Genomic DNA, 19087 nt, shown 5'->3' with positions numbered 1-19087 from the left:
CGAGTCGCAACGGGACTCGTAACCCGTGTCGCAATCTGTGGTCTCGGTTCATCATGCTGTGGTTGCGAGTCGCAACCAGGCGTCCTTGACTCGCAACCGGTGTCGAAACATGGAGATTTCGAGTCGCAACCGGGGGTTCTCGACTCCCCAACAGTGGCTGACTCTGCACAGTTGTACTATCCAATAGAATTTGGATGTCATGCAACACAAATATTGTACTATCCACTAAAACATGTTTTATTGTCTAATAATTCATGAATTCAGATCAAACAAGCAGAATTCAAACATTTAACCCACATTCAACAAGTTCTTCATGTTCTTCAAAACATTCAAACACATTCATAACATGTTCAACCTTTATCCAACACATTTTGCATCAATCCTAAACATAATCATGAGTAACAATTCCACTTATCTAATATAACACATAAGCTCGGCTCTATACTAGGCCGAATGTATAACATATGTAACTCGGTTTCATGTTCATCAATATAAATGGTTCCGTCTTCATTTAAACACAAGACACCAAAATTCATCATGCTATATACATACCCGAAATCAAGACCTATTAACCGATATCAACATTGTGCACATTAGGACATCATATACATCAAAAATCATCATACAAACACTAACATCCCAACACAATAAACATCTAATCCTTCATTTTATTATTTAACACAACAAACATTAGTCAAAACATCATGGACACTAACCGGTTGGTGAGGTGTGTGAAGCTTCTAGCCGATTGAGTGTGGGCCGAACCAACCTCCAAAGATCCGAGAATGATGAGGTGTTTGTCTTCTTAGGGTTTTAGTGAGAGGGAAAGTATGAGAGTGTGGGTGTGAGTGTTGTCCAAGAAAATGGCAAGGGTTGCCATGAGTGTGATTTATATAATCCTCTTGGTGCACCCTAAAGGGCTTACTAGCCGGTTAAGGAGGTCACGGCCCAATGGCCCAAACCGGTCACTAGGTTCTCGGCCCAAGGCCCATTCGGTTACTATACACTCGAGACCTCATGGTCTCGAGTCGGGTCCTTTGTTCTCGGGTTGGGTTCTTGGTTCACTTATAACACGTATAAATATATATGCACACAAACAAGACACATTTCACATAAAAGGTTCACGTTTATCATTAAGTTAATCGGTTGACCAGTCACATAACGTACAAGCATGTTACATCGAGACACAAGAAAGGTTCTAAATTTCAAGTTGTCACACATATTGACATAAATGAGTTAATATAAATGTAACCCATCAACTCGTACATATTAATTAATGTCGTAGAGTTCGATAAGGCGGCTCTAATGTCAGTTGAATGAGGTCAATCAGAGTCTATTTGATACCCTTTGTACGACTTCTTATTTTTTGAATCTTTGTATTTGATTCTAAACCTATTATTAATATTATTGATAATAATTTTAGTTATATATATCAATAATATATTTTTATATATATCAATAATATATTTTTATATATATCAATAATATATTTAGTCTAACATATTAATATTATTATGAATTTCGAAATTTGTTTAGCTAGGATTTAAGATTTTATTGAAGTTTTAGTTTAACAATAGGTTATTGAATTAATAATAAGAATTTGTATTAGATTAGATTAAATATTATTATTATTTGTATTAGATTAGATTAAATATTATTATTATTAATATTATTAATAATTTTAATCAATTAAATAAGAGAATGACAAGTGTCCCAAAACAGGTTTCTTTTATTATATAGTATAGATTTGAGTGGTAATTAAGTGGCATTTGATGTAACAAACACCAACCTTTGATATTAATATATAGAGTTAAATATATAGAGTTAAATGTGTGGTTGGTCTTTTGTTCTGCAAATATTATAGAGTTGGTCCTAATACTTTATTAATTTTAGAGTTTGTCCCGGTGGTTGTACTTTTTTACACTTGTATGGTCCTTATCACTAACATATGTTAAATTTCTCGGTTAAGTGTGTGCGAAATGAGAAGATTGCCTTGAACAATTAAAAAAATAAAAAGATGGGCCCCTATCCCTCGTCTCCTTCATCCCCTCTCTCTCTCGTTCAAAAACCCAAACGATAGGTAACAAGTACAATGGAACGATTGGTTTTTGGTATGTGAATAGATAACGGGACAGGTGTAATGTGATAAAAGCATGGTAGATACGCCGCTGGTACTTCTTATATATAAGTGTTTTTATCATATTACATTCCGTGGCGTTATTTAGTTCACTTGGACGAATGATTTCAAACGACGACACACAACAATGTTTACTAAATGATATAAACCATAAAAGTTTTCTACAAGGACAATTTACTATTGGTTTACGAAAATAAGGGTTTTAGTCAAGATTCATGGCAACGAGGTTTTATAAACTATAACCAACTTGTTTTAAGTTGGTTAATCATATTGCAATACAAAGCACTTTTCAAAACAAGGTTTTCAATTATCGACTCTAGTAGTCGTACGAAATGTTGCAATACTTATACAAGCCATGAATTTGACACACTCACAAAACCTATGTGCTCGCCGGCATTTTTATGCTGACTTTATTTTCACATATGTTTCAGGTGTTGTTGTTTGATGATGACGATTATGATGCATGCTCACATAGGATCGGACGAGGCCTTAGTGACTTAATAACAATGAAAGACAATATGTTGTGTTTTGCTTTTAATTTCAAGACAATGTAATAACTAATTCAATAAAACAAAACTTTAATCTATGTGTTGTGAAACAATGATTCTGTTACGATACTCCCCGACGTTTCCGCCGTGGTTTCGTTGTTTTAACGCAGTCGGGGTGTGATATTTGGAGGACTCATAGATCTGATCCTCCAAGAAGCTCATAATTCCAAATATTCTGTACATCCCGAGGGAGACAAAATGTACCAGGATTTGAAAAAGAACTATTGGTGGATGGGTATGAAGAAATCCATAGCCACTTATGTAGCTAAGTGTCTGACGTGTTCGCAAGTTAAAGCCGAACATCGGAAACCGTCAGGACTACTACAACAACTTGAAATTCCCACATGAAAATGGGAGATGGTAACTATGGACTTAATTACCAAGTTACCAAAGACCAAACGTGGCAATGACACGATTTGGGTGATTGTCGATAGACTGACTAAGTCAGCCTATTTTCTGCCAATCAAGGGGACTTACAATTTCGACAAATTGGCCAAGTTATATGTGGACAATATTGTGTCCTTGCATGGCGTGCCAGTATCTATTGTATCTGATAGAGATACTAGATACACATCACATTTTTGGAAAAGTTTACAACAATATTGGACACGCGATTAAATTTCAGTACGGCTTACCATCCACAGACTGATGGACAGAATGAGTGTACGATTCAGACATTGGAAGACATGCTGAGAGCATGCGTGATTGATTTAGGTGGTAGTTGGGATGATCATCTACCCCTAATTTAATTCTCCTATAATAATAGTTATCATACTAGCATCAAGGCAGCTCCATTTGAAGCCTTGTATCGGAGAAATTGTAGAACGCCCGTTTGTTGGGCTGAAGTTGGGGAAGGCCAACTATCAGGACCTGAGATAGTCTTGGAGACCGCGGAAAAGATTATTCAAATCCGTGACAGGCTCAAAGCTGCCCGCGATAGGCAGAAGAGCTATGCTGATAAGAGGCGTAAACCTCTTAAGTTCCAAATTAGGGACAAAGTTTTATTAAAAGTATGACCCTGTAAAGGTGTGATGAGATTTGGAAAGAATGGCAAGTTGAGCCCGAGATAAATTGGGCCATTTGATATAATCGAATGTGTTAGTTCCGTAGCTTATAGACTTAAGCTACCTGATGAACTCAGTGGAATTCACGATGTGTTCCACATATGTAATTTAAAGAAATGTCTAGCTGATGAGTCGCTAGCTATATCGCACCATGATGTGCAGATTGATGAAAACCTGAGGTTCATTGAGAAACCGATTTCGATCGAGGACCAACAGGTTAAAAAGATCCGAAAGAAAATGATCCCCATTGTGAAAGTTAAATGGGATGCCCATCGTGGCCCTGAATATACATGGGAAGTTGAGTCCAATATGAGACAAAAGTACCCTATCTTTTTTAATAAAGTCTCGAGGACGAGATTTCTTTTAAGGGGGAGAGGATGTAACACCTCGGAATTTTTTATCGAATCATATGGCAACACTTGTCCAATCAACTCTCAAATATGCCTAATAATTTGGACGAGAGGGACGAATTGTGCAAAATAGTGGAAAATTGGATGTGGAGGGACTAAATATGTCAATATGCCAATTTTTAGCCTCTGAGTGACCCTTACGGACCGAAAGGCTTAATGCCTTACGGACCATAAGGTTAATAAAATACTGCTGTTGAAAGACGGTTATGGACCGTAAGCCATTGGAGCTTACAGACCATAAGCATTTAAAAATTGGTGCGCGCTAAAAGGCTTACGGACCGTAAGCCATGACCTCTTACGGTCCGTAAGGGACCATGCTGGCAGTTTTATGCTTGATGTGCAAGGCAGTCTGCACACTTGCCACTTAACACGCGAATGTGCCACCTTTCTTCTGGTTTTAACACATCAAGGGACACTTGCGATCATCTTAGAACCATTGCCAACACTTGGCAACATCCTATGATCACAACTCAACTATAAATAGCCACCAAGTTCACCATTGTTCTTTGCTCATTTCCATCTTCTTCTCTATTCTACTGTTGGAGTGTTTGCTGACCAAAAGGAAGTTTCCCTTTAAGTACAATCTTCCTTTGGAATACTTGTAAGTATTCCTTCATAGTTCTTTTATTTTGTATGTCACACCCCAACCGATGGCGGAAACATCGGGATGAGACGAACAAATTGCTCAAAACAACATAACACTAAATGTGACAATATAAATTAAATCATTTTATTAGCTTCTAAAGGATAATACAAAATTTCAAACATCCAAATATAAATTCAACAATAGTTTATTTCTAAAATGAGTTTCTAGGCCATCCTAGCTTGCTTTCTTGTATCTTGATAAATCAACCTGCAATATGTATTAAAATAAAGTCAACAAAAGCATGTTGGCGAGTATACAAGTTTTCATACATAGCATAGTACTTGTTTAAAATGTTTACTCATATCCAATTGTGAATACATTACCATATTGACAGTATATACTCGAAACGATGTTACTCTACGTGTCCAAACCAAAGTTTAACGCAATTAAAGTGTCCAACCCAAAGTCTACAGGGTGGTTTTAACATAGTTTAACCTAACAATATTCGTTAATATTAACGAGAGGGGCGTTTCTCAACCTATAGCGCTACCATTGTTAGGGGAGGCTTGCAAAGTTAATGAACACATAGTCATGAGTGTTTACAATAGCATAACATGTCTAACATGAATAAAATGTTTCACATAGCAGAAATGATAGAGTGTGTAAAATGTTTAACGTGTTGTGTGATGTTTGATATAGAATACATATTGCACCCAAAAGTGTAAAAGCGAAAATGGGTCATGTATACTCACCTTAGATTACGTTGCGTTTTCTTGTAAAGAGGACGAGTAGAGAATTGAGAATATCCAAGATAACGAACGGTTTATCCTAGATATTTAGAATTTACACATAACGAATAAGTTATTAATTTTATTGTTATAAATGACATAAAATAAATAAAGAAAATTAAAATAAATATCTAGTTAATTGGGTAAATAATATTGAAAAATTTTATTATAAAAAAAATAATTAAAAGGGTAATTAGTTTTAGAGTTTTACTATAAAAGAGAAAGAGAATATTTGTTGTGCAAATCCATGGATTAATTTACATAAATGATGTTAGCTTAATATACTAATAATAATTCTGATCTAGCTATAATATTCCTATTTATTAAATAATTAACCATTGGCTACTTCATAGATTAATTTAAGTAAAATAAGTTTTTCTTTTGTTTCAAAATGAAAGTGTTTTAACTTTATCATAAAAGAGAAAAGAGAAAAAAATATTTAACATTAAAATAGAAAAGGATTAAATGTACAAAAAAACAAAAAAACAAAAGAAAATAAAGGGAGTTGGTCAACCCGTGACCTTTGAATTGCTTTTGTTATGATTTTAATATTGTTAATGTTTTTGAACATACACAGCATGGTTATCTTCTCCCTTAATAACCGAACAAGAAAAACCCACTGTATTATCATAATACTTGTTAATGTTTACTGATGAACTGGATGTGTTTCTAAGTAGAATGTTACAAAAGGAAGAAAATATACCGAAACAGTGATTGGAAATGATCTTCGACGTGATTACGGTTCCGGCAACGACTTCGGTGAGCTCCGAAAAAGGCGAAACGACATCTCATGAAGTGAATCAAAACCCACTGATACTGTATTTCGTTTTAATTAATATATTTCTAAAGTTCATAAAAAAAAGTAATAAGAAAATAGAGTGAATCGAAGAAAATATATATATATATATATATATATATATATATATATATATATATATATATATATATATATATATATATATACACCGAACGCAAGAACAACTCCCGTCGATCCCCGTCGAAACTCCGGTCGTCTTTGACGCGGTTACGTGCTTCCCGGCGGTTTCAGCTAGTTCTCCGATCTTCGCCGAAACTCCTCCATGGAAACAAGCTCCGGCAATGTGCAGATCTTTCCGGCAAGAGCTTTCTTCTCCGGTGAGCTTCCGGCGACGTCCAGTTAGTGAGAGAGAGTAAAACAGTGAAGTGTGTCGAAACAGAAGAGATGGTGTCGAGGTAAGTAGGGTGTCAAAATAGTGTTAAAGGTCTCGGCTTTATATAGTATTCACACGTCTGGTAAGTTATGGAAATGAGTTGATGATTGCTCGTAAAATGGAAATGCGTAAAAATCACGAAAAATCAGCGAGAATGATCTGTACGCGTAAAACAAAAGGAAAGAGTGCAGGTTGTTCATTTACGTGATTTCGGCGGCAAATCATAAATTGGAACGAAATTGTCGCTTCTTTAAATTTTAGAAGGTATGCTGTTTGTCAAATAAGAATCAAGTGGTCGAGTGGTTAGTGTGTTGATGTTTGAACCGCATAGACCTCGGTTCGAGTCCCGCCGTGTACGTTTCTTTTCCTCTTTTTTTCATTTCACTTTTAAAACATTTCACTTTGGTCCCTTGTCTTTTAAAGACTCAACTAACTGAGCTAACTTGGTTAATAGTTAGTTTAACCTAAAAAAACTCATTTCTAATATCGAATAAAATAACTTGGTTAGTATATATAAATCTTTAAATTAATTAAAGAAATAAATAACTTGTTAATGGTAAAACTATTTAGTTTAATTATTTAAACAAATAAATAATGAACCATATTTATAACCGAATTAAATTAAGATAAAAATCTTGCACCGATTATTCAATTCGCGAAAAAATTTTCCGTCGGTTCAAAGGTTAGGATCCAAATTTTAAAACGGGTCGGATTTTGGATATCCGATTTTGGCGGATGTTACATTGTAGGCTAAGTAATTAGCCGAAAGTCAAGCAAATTGACTTTTGCTTTGACTTTCGGTTAAGACCATTATGCTCCAGCCATTGTTCGAATTGAACATGGCTACGTGATCGTAATATGGTAGGTGATAATCCCCTAAGAGGGCACCTCCTGAAGATCATGTTAAATTGGTCAAATGACGGGTGAAAGTTATGTTTAATTAAAAGTCAAAACACAGTTTTTCGGAAAACATATAAAATAAACTTATAAACGTTTAAACACATATTTTTGACACCATATCAGTTGGTAAACAATATTAGAACATGTCTAAGCATGTTCAACCCGTCATTTCCAGTTTATAGTCCGGTTCGCAACCGAAAGTCAACCAGATTGACTTCTGCTTTGACTTTCGATCCTGACCCGATTTAGTTAAGTTAGCTACTGAGTTGAAGTTGCATTATGATCATATTTATGTATAGGATAACCATCTGAGGTTATGCTATTTGATCAAAATCATTTTTCGGGTTTTATGTAAGTTCTTGAATTATGCCATAAAAATGTCGATTATGCCCTTTTGTGCATAAATGGGTTTTAAAATATAATGAACTTCTAAAATGGAATACCTACTGATGTGGTAATGTATTAATGAAGTTTTGGCATAATGAACTTGTTAATGACTAATCCGATCACCGACACTGCCTATGAGCGTACGGTTGACCTATGTAACTTAGTTTACGTAAGTTAACCGAATTGGGTCAAATCTTTCAAATTTCTTTCAAATTTCCAGAATGTTATATTGTTTACGCATATTATACAAGTCACAGTATTTGTGAGGGTTTAAACTACATTATATCCGGTCACCGCATAATCTAGCGTACCGTACCGTTTTCTTTATATATTAGTTAACCGGTCCAAGTTTATGACTTGAATAGGATACGTTAACAATCTAATTGGTTATTATACCATTCATTCCAGACTAGGGCGTCTGGTAAATTGCAACCTTGCTAGTTGTTTTGTTTGAATGGCTAAGATTATATGTATATCTTAGATTGTAAGATTTAAGCCAGGTAAATAATCTTAACCTATTTTTCCTATACGGGCTTAGGATACGGTAAATTATTACCGCTTGGTCGGGTATAAGATCAATGACGGATTGTGTCTAAAATCCAAATAACCCATCTTTATTCATTTTGCTTGATAACTTAAACATTGAGGGTTAATGCGACTGTGTCCTGGATATCCTCGGCTCATTTAATTGCATATGGCGCCCACGACTTAAGCACGGGGTGTAGGCGTACACCCGACAGATGCTAATGCTATAAGTAAATATTTTCTTACGCTTTATGGGTTAAAGTGGCACGTCAGTTAGAGGTGTACAAATCGGTTTTTTTTTTTCAAAAACCGGTTCTGGTTATTAACCAAACCATTTTTTTTCATCAAAAACAAAAACCGGTTTTTTTAACCGGTTTCGGTTACTAACCGGTTTTTTTACTCAAAACAATAATCGGTCCAACCGGTTAGGGTCGGTTTTTAACCGGTTTATTAAAAAAAACGGTTTTTTTACCGGTTTAAACTGGTTTTTTTATAACCGGTTTCGGTTTTAAAACCGGTTTCAGAGATAAATATCCATAACCGGTCTACAACCGGTTATAAAAAAAAAAACCGGTTAAAATGGTTTTTTTCCCGGTTTCGATTCTAAAACCGTTTTTTTTACACCTCTAGTGTCGGTTAATCATGTTATCGGAGTTTAGTTCCGGACCCCATATATATTGACAAGCATGTAATACTGATAACAAGAGACATATTTTATTCCAACTTATTTATGAAAATACATGTGCCATTGTGTACATAAAATGATTTTGAAATATTTTCAAAATGTGTCGGTTATTTGTATTTACCAGTGTAAACTGACGTATCTTCAAAAGACTAAGCACAGGTTGCAAGGCACGTAAATGGGCTGGAAGCTGCCCGGTAAATGCATAAGTGAAATTTGCAACTCCATGCATGAAGCTTAGTAGTCTATTTATGTAATCATTTATTTATCCGATCCGCCTGTGGATCTTTTACAGACTTTCGGTCTGTATATTATTTGAACTTTTGGACAATTGTAATTTGTAATAATATTTTATACTCATAAGACTTCCGCTATATTAATTGTGAATATCTAGATCAATTTGTCACGAATAAACCCCAAGTCCAAGTCCACCAGGAAATAAGTGTGGCACATGTGATGCGACCTTGACAACATTTCGAAGAGGCGTATGATTTGATAACCTTAGCCGGAGTCATTTCTAATTTGGGTAGTGATATTTTGAGAACTCATAATTTGAGATTGATTGTATAGCTGAGTGAGAATCAAACCTACGTGATCCTCCCTTATGATCAACTATCGTTTACTGTTTTGCTACTTTCCTATTCACACACACGTCTCTTTTGGACTTGATTAGACAATGACCGACATCGATTATTGAGAATCTTTCTTTGTATCCTTGGATGATATGCAGTTTCTTACCAACGCTATATTGAGTATACACTGGATGCACTTGCCCTTGTGCATCGTAGTAAGTCAAAGAAGTATCCTTTTTTTTTATAAATTTAAGATCTAATTGTGTTTAAAAATCATTGATTGTTATAACATGAGCTGATTTTGGTCAAAACCCGTCTTGACCCAATAAGAACTCGTTTGGTCAAAACACTTTTTTAAAGCCACCTATTTTAAGCTGAACTCGTTTTGACCTATTACCCTCAACCCAACCTGCCAAATTTGCGGTTAAAGCTGAGATGTTGCAACTCTAAATCATTAGGTTGTTGCCTTGACTGATCAACTGTTGTTGTTTAACAATTCATCAGAAAATCTGTCAATCTGAGTGAATAGGTTGCAAGATTTGTTTGAGGCTCGTTTAAGGCTCTTTGTTTTAACAATTTAAAACATGATGCGTTGAAGTTTTAACAGGATTTATATTTGTCTATATATGGTTGTTTGTCTATAATATTAAGTTGATCTCTAAATTCCGTGATGGTTCATATAGCCTGTATGCTAGTTCTCGATTCGAAATAAATGTTATTTTAAACCATTCATAGCAGAGTCTGAGCCGAGCTTAAACTTATTTAAGCTATTCAAGAAAAAGAGTCGATCTCAATGACTACCATTCGAAAGAGTGAATACAGAATAAAATATATAAACATTTGAGGTCTAAAAGATGTAAGAGAGGTTAAATGATAACATGTATGTATTCTTACCTGTTTCTGGAGCAATTGAAGGGTTTCATGTGTGTAGAATGCACTTTACCAACTAACCATTTTCCATGAACAATTTTGAGATCAAAAAAGCAAGAATCTTCTAATAACTTTATAATATTTTAGTTGACAATATTATCATTAGGCGGAGGGGGAGGAGCTGCAGCAGCTTGCCGCCGTTGCCGTTCACGAAGGTAAAGAACCGTCAATAGGCAGACAAAAAGAGTGAGAATGGTTGCGTTTCCTTCCTCCATTACTACATTCTTTATCCAGTCATCTGCTTTCGGGTAAATACTCGGTAAAGAATCTATTAAATCAACCTGTGATAATTTGCACAAGTTACGAATAATAAACTAATAACAAAAAACAAGAATACTCAAACTACAAATGAGTCAAATAAAATGTAAGGTATCAAAAGTCGCCCATTTTGTCAAGTTATCCATCGCTCAAAAGTTAGTGTAATTGTGAACATGTTGATTTGGGGTCACAATTGCGAAAAGTAAACGAAGTCAAACTACTTCCGTTAAAACACTAATTTTTTTTGACAGTACATAGCTCTTTTAATTATATTTGACACACTTAACATATATAAAAATAATATTATATAACTCTGGCAAAAAAGTGTTTTGAACCTGAGTAAACAAATTAAAGAACCTTGTAAACATATACCATGTATTTGTTAAACAAATTAAAGAACCTGAGTAAATCACCATCAACCCAACCCATTTATCAATTACCTACTATCCAACACACCAACCACCACAAGTGGCCTAGTGGTGGAGTGACTTGGGTTCTCCAATGGAGACTCAAGTTCAATTCCCATTAGTGCCACTTTGGTGGCCACCGACACCCGCTTTAAAGCCGGACCGAGGACACTCGAGGTCTCGGGTTCGAAACATGTTTCTTACCCCTCTTTGATGGCTATGGGTATTTGCCGCCAGGGATCCTTGTCGGGTGGTGAACTGGGAAGGGAGATCCCTTCCGCGGTCAGGGGTACCGTGCAACTACCCTTTTTTTTTTTTTTTTACTATCCAACACACCAATTTGCTTATTCACTTATGAAGGTGTTGAGTCAGGTGACATCTTTCTTTAAAAGAATCAAATAAGAAAGAACACCTTAAAAGCAAACGGGTCAATGCGCAAAGCTTCCCATATATCAAATTATTTAGAAAAGTTATATGTTACAATTATTCCAAATATATTATTTGACGTCATATTTGACACACTCGCTATCTTTAAAAATAGAGTAAATTACAAAAATCGTCCTTTAATTTTATACCTTACTTCAACGCATGGCCTTTGCCTTTAAGATTGACGAGATTCATAGTTAATGTTTACAAACCTTGCACGTTACATCCCTTCCACTAACCGAAGTCTATTAATCTTTTTAAATGACTTAAATCGGATCATGTGCAATGCACATGAGGGTATAATTGTCATTTACCCTATTATTAAAAACATAATATATATATTAAAAAGTCGCCTTTTTCAACACAAACACAGGCCTTCTCTCTCTCTCTCTCTTCTCTCTCTCAACCACTACCTCAGACCACACCACCGCACTCCTCTGGCAACCAAGAATCCACCCGCCCACCCTCTCTCTCCTTCCTTTATGCTTCGATCCGGCTCGGTTGATGGCAACACCGTTGAGGGGGTGTCTTGGATGGCGAACGACGGCGATGGTGAGTTTGCATTTGAGCTTTGAAAGTAAAAAGGGTTTATTCTCAATGAGAGCCTACCAGTTCACGCCCTTCGTTGCTCCCCTATCCCCACCGCCGCCGCCGCATCCTCCTCCTTCGATAAACCCAAACCTTCATCAGAAAGAATCCATCTTTATCATCAGTTCATCACTATCACCAATCAATGTTTAACTCATGGCCGTTGGTTCCGTCATTCAAACCCTAGATCTATATTCCGAAATGATAGATGTCAGTGCTCCTGAATCAGTAATAAGTCACGAAACCTCACCGTTAGTCAATCCGAATGCCCGAATTGAGAGAGCGTGGGCTCATTGGAAGAATTTCGGTTAGGGTTTTAGATTGCGAAGATTGTTCACAATTATGTGTTTCTGTTCAATTTCATATGATCTGTTCACTTTTAGTGGAGTATCAAATGGAGATTGTGATTAACTTTTAATGTTCGATTTAGTATCTTTCTGTTCAATTTTAATGGAGTATCAAATGGAGATTGTGTTTCTGTTCAATTTCGTTTAACTCTGTTCACTTTTAATGGAGTATCAAATGGAGATTGTGTTCACAATTGATTAACTTTTAAACGTAAATCTTATATCGTATGAAGATTGTGATTAGTAAACTGAGGGAAATTGAATTGCAAATTGATCCTGTTAGTGTTACATTTGTGATTATGTGTTTTTATCCTATATAGTTTCAGTATAAACGGATAGATTATGGTTTTTTTTAATTGGGATGATTGTTCACAATGGTGTATATTTAATTTTGTTTTATTTATTAAAATACTTTTAAATAAATGGGCAAAAAGACTTTTTTAACAGGGTTAGGGCCAAAGAACGTACCGTGCAAGATTTGAAAACATAAAGAAACTCGTCAATTTTAAAGGCAAAGGATAAGCGTTGAAATTGGGTATAAAGATAAATGACAATTTTTGTGACCAGCCCAACCTGTTTCAACCCGCATAGAGAACCACCTGTTATGGCCCACTATCCATCCCACCCGGTTTGTGACCTAAGAAAAATGTGTACTCCTGCAAAAAGTTAAAACTTACAAGAAAAGTGTTGGCGTAATTTCCTCGGACCCATAAGCTAGCAAGGGCTAGCATTACAGGCAACTTAGCTGCAGGATCAATTTCTAGGGCTTGATCATAGTAACGTTTGGCGAGATGAAGATCCAATGGAAGACCTTGCCCATGTTCATGCATGTATCCTAAGTTAAACATAGCTTGAGCATTTAATTGCGATTTTGCATGCATATAAGCGTCTGCTGCACGATCATAATCTCGTTCAGTGCCCTATAGAAAAAATAAACACTAAGCGTTAAAACCATTAAATAGTTAGAAACCAAATAAAACTTTTTTTTAGCCCAAGGATCATATTTCTTGATGGATGAGATGTCCTTATGTATCTTCAACTATGTGAGGCATTCATTTCAGAACCAATATTATGTTGATAACTGTGAGAAACGCATAAGCAAGTACACATAGCAAAATAGGAAATTTGAAAAAAAAAAAAAAAAAAACGGTTTGTTTCTCTCTCCCCACTCTTTTCTTTGATTATCTTCTCTTGAGAATTTAAAAAGAAACATGCATATAGTGTATATGTATATGCATATTTAAACAAAAGACTATCAATACGTCTTTTATATAAACAGATTAAAATCTACATGCTTACAAGTCAATACGTATAATATATAATCCAAGGGTTAAAGCATGTGTTTGTATTTTCTGCATAAAGTTAAACTTGCATATTTAAGGTTTAATTAGTAGAACAGGCAATTATGTTATTTAATAATGTGTTAAACAAGTAATTAATGAGTTGATATTGGTTGTGTTTCTATTCCAAATAAGTCACATGGATCCATTCATAAAAAGTTCCACAAGGGGTAAATGGTCAAAAGCATTGAAAGTAACCAAGGTCCATATATAATGCACACAACCTCCTAAACAAATTTATTCGAAGTTGTTATAGTAATAATATTTTATTTGTAAAAACATATTAACGCATTAATCAAGTATTTATATAAAACACAAAAGTGTTGTGGGTCAACCTGATCCAAAGGCCCATTTAACATAAAAATATTATTTGGGCAGAAGGAACATACCCGGCCATAATAGTATGCATCCCCAATTAACAAAGCAGCATGTTCATTACCCTGCTCAGAAGCTTGCCACCATAATGAATGTGCACGTTGATGTCTTTCTGCATCTGTGCATAACCCTAATTCACCCATGCACATGCTCGCTTCACCATATTTATCAAGAATCCAGGCCGCATTGCTTTGTGCCACCTCGTATCCTAATTCCGCCATTCTTGAGTACAGTAAGAAAGCCTTCCCGATCTCACCCTTTAAATATGATTCTAATGCCCATCTAGACAAAGAATTCCATGGTCCCCTTTCTGCAACTAGTTTGTACAATGATGTTGCCTGAAATTAAAAATTGAAAACAGATAATGTTAGTTACTAAATTTACATGAAAAGAAATTAATGTATGCCATGAGAAACACAATACATACCATTGGGAGATTCTTTTTTAGGCCAACACCGGTGTGGAACATTTTTGCCAACTGGTAAAACGCTTTTGGTTGACCAGCATTTGCGGCTATTATGAAATAGTTGCAAGCTATCTTCACATCTTTCTTCACTCCAATTCCTTTAAGATACATTACACCCAAGTTGTAATGCCCACCAGCTTCCTTATTCTCAGCAGCTTTCTCAAAGTACTCTTTTGCCTGCAATCATTTAGCAAATGTGTTAGTAAGATAATGTCAGGATTACGTACAACAAAAAAAAAAAAAAAAAAAAGATAAGTTGTACAGCAAAGCGTTGGGAGAAATTTTGGCAACCGAACAAAACTTTATGACAAGTATTACCAATTAGAACTGTAAAGATATCAATCTTGTATTTGGAAACGTATTGAACAAAATAAAAGAAAATCAAACTGGATCTATATCCTCAATGGTGTGCAACACTAAGTTGAGACTTGAGACATAGCTTTTAATACTTTAACCAACAAACAATTTCAAGCAAATACTATGCACATGCACACAGTTGGAAGTAATGGAAAATGAACAAAGATGATTCAAAAAAACGATATGAAAAAAAAAGAAGAAATTACTTCTAAGTTCTAACAACAATAGTAGCTTCTATCCCTACTATTAGATAAACTAACGGTATCGTTTATCAGTAATTGATGAGAGTATATTACAAAATCAGCAACGAAACAGATAATCTAAATGGTTAAAAGAAAAAAGACATTAGCTGCAACAAAACCAACAAGATCTACACACAAAAAAAAATGCATTATCAGAGCAAGCAAAAGACATGCTCCTTCGGTCCCAACTGTCCGCCTTTCTATTTAGTTTGTCCCATTAAGAACGTCCACTTCCAATATCACAAAACCGGATTAAATGTATATATCTAAAACTTTTTATAAGGGTAAACATGGCATTTGGCAATCAATACAATGTATTAAATAAAAATCCTAAAAAAGAGTTTTTTCTATTGATTATAAGTTTCCAGCAAACTTACTTTAGTGTAATTCTTCTGTTCTACTCCATAGCCTTTGACATATAGATATCCCATCCCATTGTAAGCTGAATATAGCTGATGTTTAGATGCAAGGGTTAGCCATTCAAGAGCCGTTGTGTAGTTCCGCTTGACTCCATCACCTCTCGCATAAATCTCACCAAGAAGCTCCATTGACCTAGGTTCACCCTTTTCCACAGCTTTTGAAAACCATGAAAACGCTTTGGCATGATCGCGCCTAACCCCTCTTAACCCAAAGTAGTAAAATATACCGATTTTATACATGGCTACAGCGTTTCCTTTCTGTGCCTGATACTCCAAAATCTGAAAATCTTCATCTTCTTCCCCTCTAGATTTCCTGAGAGCATCTTTGTTCTCTTCTGCTCCAGTATGAATTCTAACTGGTTCAATAACCGGGGAGTCTTTTGAGATCAGAAAACTATTGACCGCAGTTTCAGCTAGCTCAGCATACAATACGACTGCTTTTTCGTATAACTACAAGTAGCAGACAGCTCATCACAATCAAATAAATAAATACACAGATACATAGACATACAAATAGACCTGTATACAAACCGAACGAACACAAACAAAGCTCGTCCACGCCCGTTCATTTACCTTTAACCGAACAAAGAAATGAAAACGAACACTTAAACAGATAGATTTCTTGTTCATGTTCATTCGTTAAGAAAACTGAAATGTTCGTTTTCATGTTTGTTTATTTTTATTCCTTAATCATCTAAACTAACGTAGACGAACGAAAATGACGAACATAAACCAAGAAAACAATCGTGTTCATCCATTCGGTAGTCGATTACCAAAGACTTAATCCTAAAACTTGATTAGTGTCACTCATAACTACTAAAATCTAAAGGAATGTATTAACAAAGGTAAACGAACAAGTATAAACGTACATAGATGAACGAACAAACAGATATGAATTACCTCTTGACGAGAATACGTATACGCACGTGCCAATTTGGAATGCGTATTACCGGATTCAGCAGCAAAGTAATGATACATAAAAGCTTTAGCACCATCGCGAGCCCTAGCCATCCCCAAATTATACAAAAACCCTAACAACGACTGCGCGTGAGGATTACCGGCAGCGGCGATCGATTCAATCTCCGAAGCAGCATCCTCCATTGATCTACCGCCATCGCTGACGACATCCACCAACTTGGTGACGCTCGAGTAGTACTCCTGTAACTGAGGGTTAATTGAGTCGGAATTGGAGTCGTCAGGTTCGAAAATAGGGCGCCAGGAGCCAGGATCGAGCTCGTCGTCAGACCTAGAGTCCGATTCGCCGAATTCGTCCCAATCGGCGACGGAAGATGGATCATCTGGAGTGTCGTCGGCAGGACCGTCCTTGAGGTCGTCTTGAGAGAGGACGAGAACGAACGGCCGGGCGGTTACAGTTGTCGAGAGGAGGAGGGAGCATAGGAGGAGTATGATAAGGTGGGCGGCGCACGGTGGTTTCCGACGGCTTCGCATCTCTCCGGTGGCTTGATTTCTTACGTGTTTGGTAAAATGTAGGGAAGGATACGTCGTCGTATAAAAGCTTCGGTGATAATTGGATTGGTTGCTGAGAGCTGATTGGTCGAGTGACGTGGTAGTTGGTTTTATAAATATTATATTATTACCTTAGTGCCTTTCAAAAAAAAATTAGAGTAAACTGCAATTTTACCCTCTGAGGTTAAAGGTCATTGGCATGTTTACCCTCTAAGAAAATAACTGCAATTTTACCCTCCACTGTTTACTCTTATGTCGCATGTTTACCCCCCCCCCCCTCCCCCGGCGTCAAAATGGCTTAACAGTCAACATTATAAGCTGATGGTCAAAGGGTAAATTAGTCATTTTGCTACTAATGTGAAGCTTCTTTGATACAACACCCCCTATAAGTAACATAACAAAGCAGAATTACCCCCCCCCCACCTTCCCACTATCGTCCTTCAACCTTCTTCTTCGGCGACAGGCTACTCCGGCGGCGATCATTCTTCTCTTCCGGCGACAACAACTCCTCCGATCATTCTTCTCCTCCGGCGACAACAACTCCTCCGCTATCTTCAGATCAGTCTAAATGCCGGTCTTTTGTTGGCTAATTCGCTATCTCATCCGCCACACCAAAGGTATAATCGGCCAATGTTAGTTAATCAGGGTCAGATTTAGTCATTATCATGTTATAAACAGGGTTTAGGGTCTGATTTGGTTCACTGTTGGTTTTTTTACAATTGACCTAACGATGAGCTTATCAAGCTCATCATTGGTGGTCCACCTGGTGGTCTCTGTGTTTGGGAGGCCTGTCCTCAACTTCCATCTACTACCGGAGAGTTGAGCGGATGGATGGATGTTTACTCTAGTAGTTATTTAGCTTTTGTGTAATATGTAGGTTAACTTAACTTAACTTAATCGAAGCTTTTGTGTAATATGTAGGTTAACTTAACTTAACTTATTTAGCTTTTGTCTAAAATGATGATAATGATGATGATTGTCTAGGTTAATGTTGGTATGTTGATATGTTGGTATGTTGATATGTTGGTAACTTAATCTAGGTTAATGTTGGTATGTTGATATGTTGGTATGTTGATATGTTGGTAACTTAATCTAGGTTAATGTTGGTATGTTGATCAGCAGATTAATGTTGATATGTTGGTATGTTGGTAACTTAATCTAGGTTAATGTTGGTATGTTGATCAACAGATTAATGTTGATATGTTGGTAACTTAATCTAGGTTAATGTTTGTGACACCACGTAAAAACGTGTCCAAATTATATATAGACACGTGTCCTGAACTTTAAACACGTGGAAATTTCGTGAAGGACTTAAAATGTCAACATGCCAAACTTGAGCCTCTGAATGACACTACACGGAAGATATATTCTTAATCAAGAGATTAAATGAATATGACGAACCGTTTGTGAATATAATCTAAAGATTATAAGGCTTCAGGGATTAAACGTGTCAACATGTTAATTCTACCTCTGAGTGAAACAGTCACTATTCAAGGAGATACACAGTACGGGTTGCCCAGCAATGTGTTTATTCTCAAGGTATCCTAGTGTTTGAAAAATGGATGTGTCATTTACATGGCACAAGTTACTGTGAATGATCCAAAGCCGAAGATTGAAGATATTCCAATCATCTCAGAGTATCCTGATGTCTTTCCTGACGAGTTACCTGGATTGCC

The 19087-nt window shown here is 36.1% G+C and overlaps 1 protein-coding gene across 1 annotated transcript; it reads right to left on the bottom strand.

Annotated features, from left to right (window-relative positions):
- Positions 1–10557: 10557 nt before the first annotated feature.
- On the bottom strand, positions 10558–17487 carry LOC110912661 (ERAD-associated E3 ubiquitin-protein ligase component HRD3A). Its single transcript, XM_022157433.2, has 6 exons — positions 16845–17487; positions 15903–16394; positions 14888–15103; positions 14475–14798; positions 13423–13665; positions 10558–11000 (listed from the first exon to the last, which is right to left on the bottom strand). Exons 1-6 carry the CDS (start codon positions 17391–17393, stop codon positions 10803–10805), a joined length of 2022 nt encoding a protein of 673 aa, XP_022013125.1. The 5' UTR covers positions 17394–17487; the 3' UTR covers positions 10558–10802.
- Positions 17488–19087: the final 1600 nt, after the last annotated feature.

Source organism: Helianthus annuus, chromosome 15 (assembly GCF_002127325.2).
Source record: "Helianthus annuus cultivar XRQ/B chromosome 15, HanXRQr2.0-SUNRISE, whole genome shotgun sequence".
Classification (NCBI taxonomy): Eukaryota; Viridiplantae; Streptophyta; class Magnoliopsida; order Asterales; family Asteraceae; genus Helianthus; species Helianthus annuus.
Note: the sequence above shows the minus strand (reverse complement) of the source record. Positions and strands in the feature narration are given on the sequence as shown.

What these genes read in the sequence shown, in the direction of transcription:
- LOC110912661 (XM_022157433.2), bottom strand. Translation starts at nt 17,393, where the DNA reads ATGCGAAGCCGTCGGAAACCACCGTGCGCCGCCCACCTTATCATACTC. An exon ending in AACAGAAGAATTACACTAAA is followed by an intron (nt 15,104 to 15,902) that starts GTAAGTTTGCTG and finishes AAATGATTGCAG; the next exon opens with GCAAAAGAGTACTTTGAGAA. An exon ending in ATTACGCCAACACTTTTCTT is followed by an intron (nt 11,001 to 13,422) that starts GTAAGTTTTAAC and finishes AAATTATCACAG; the next exon opens with GTTGATTTAATAGATTCTTT.